This window comes from Nanorana parkeri, unplaced genomic scaffold, assembly GCF_000935625.1.
Source record: "Nanorana parkeri isolate BGI_ZX_2015 unplaced genomic scaffold, ASM93562v1 scaffold2339, whole genome shotgun sequence".
Lineage (NCBI taxonomy): Eukaryota > Metazoa > Chordata > Amphibia > Anura > Dicroglossidae > Nanorana > Nanorana parkeri.
In genome coordinates this window covers 154,206-154,570 of record NW_017308607.1, presented here as the reverse complement: position 1 = coordinate 154,570, position 365 = coordinate 154,206, and the positions used below count along the sequence as shown (strand labels likewise).

At 48.5% G+C, this 365-nt stretch overlaps 1 protein-coding gene across 1 annotated transcript in view; it reads left to right on the top strand.

Annotated features, from left to right (window-relative positions):
• LOC108801438 (baculoviral IAP repeat-containing protein 5.2-like) overlaps nt 1-265 on the top strand; it is a 4,475-nt gene extending 4,210 nt beyond the window's left edge. Inside the window, exon 4 of the mRNA XM_018573330.1 lies at nt 45-265. Within this exon, the coding sequence (XP_018428832.1) occupies nt 45-164 (120 nt within the window). The 3' untranslated portion in view covers nt 165-265. The remainder of the gene's footprint in view (nt 1-44) is intronic.
• Nucleotides 266-365: the final 100 nt, after the last annotated feature.

Below are 365 nucleotides of genomic sequence, written 5' to 3'. Positions count from 1 at the left end.
CCTCATGTATAGCCCCCCCGCTCATGTTTTCTGTACTCTTCCAGCATAAAATCATGTACAAGCACATCGAGAACTTCCAGACGCTGGCGCAGACCGTAAGGAGCTCGTTGGAGAAGCTGGATAAGATGGAAGTGGAGACGATGGACAGAGGTGACTCGGAGTGACTTCCTGTCGCCGCTCTGCAGTTAGTTACATTGTACATAGTGTTCATATTCCCTTTCCTGTACGTCTCTCGGGGTCTCTGGGATTTTAACATTTACCGTTATTAAAGTATTTCTTTTCTTTTAAACATATTGGAATTTCCTCAGCGTGGACCTTTCGCTATCGCTACCGAAACTCTGGGGGGGGGGGGGGGGGGCAACCTA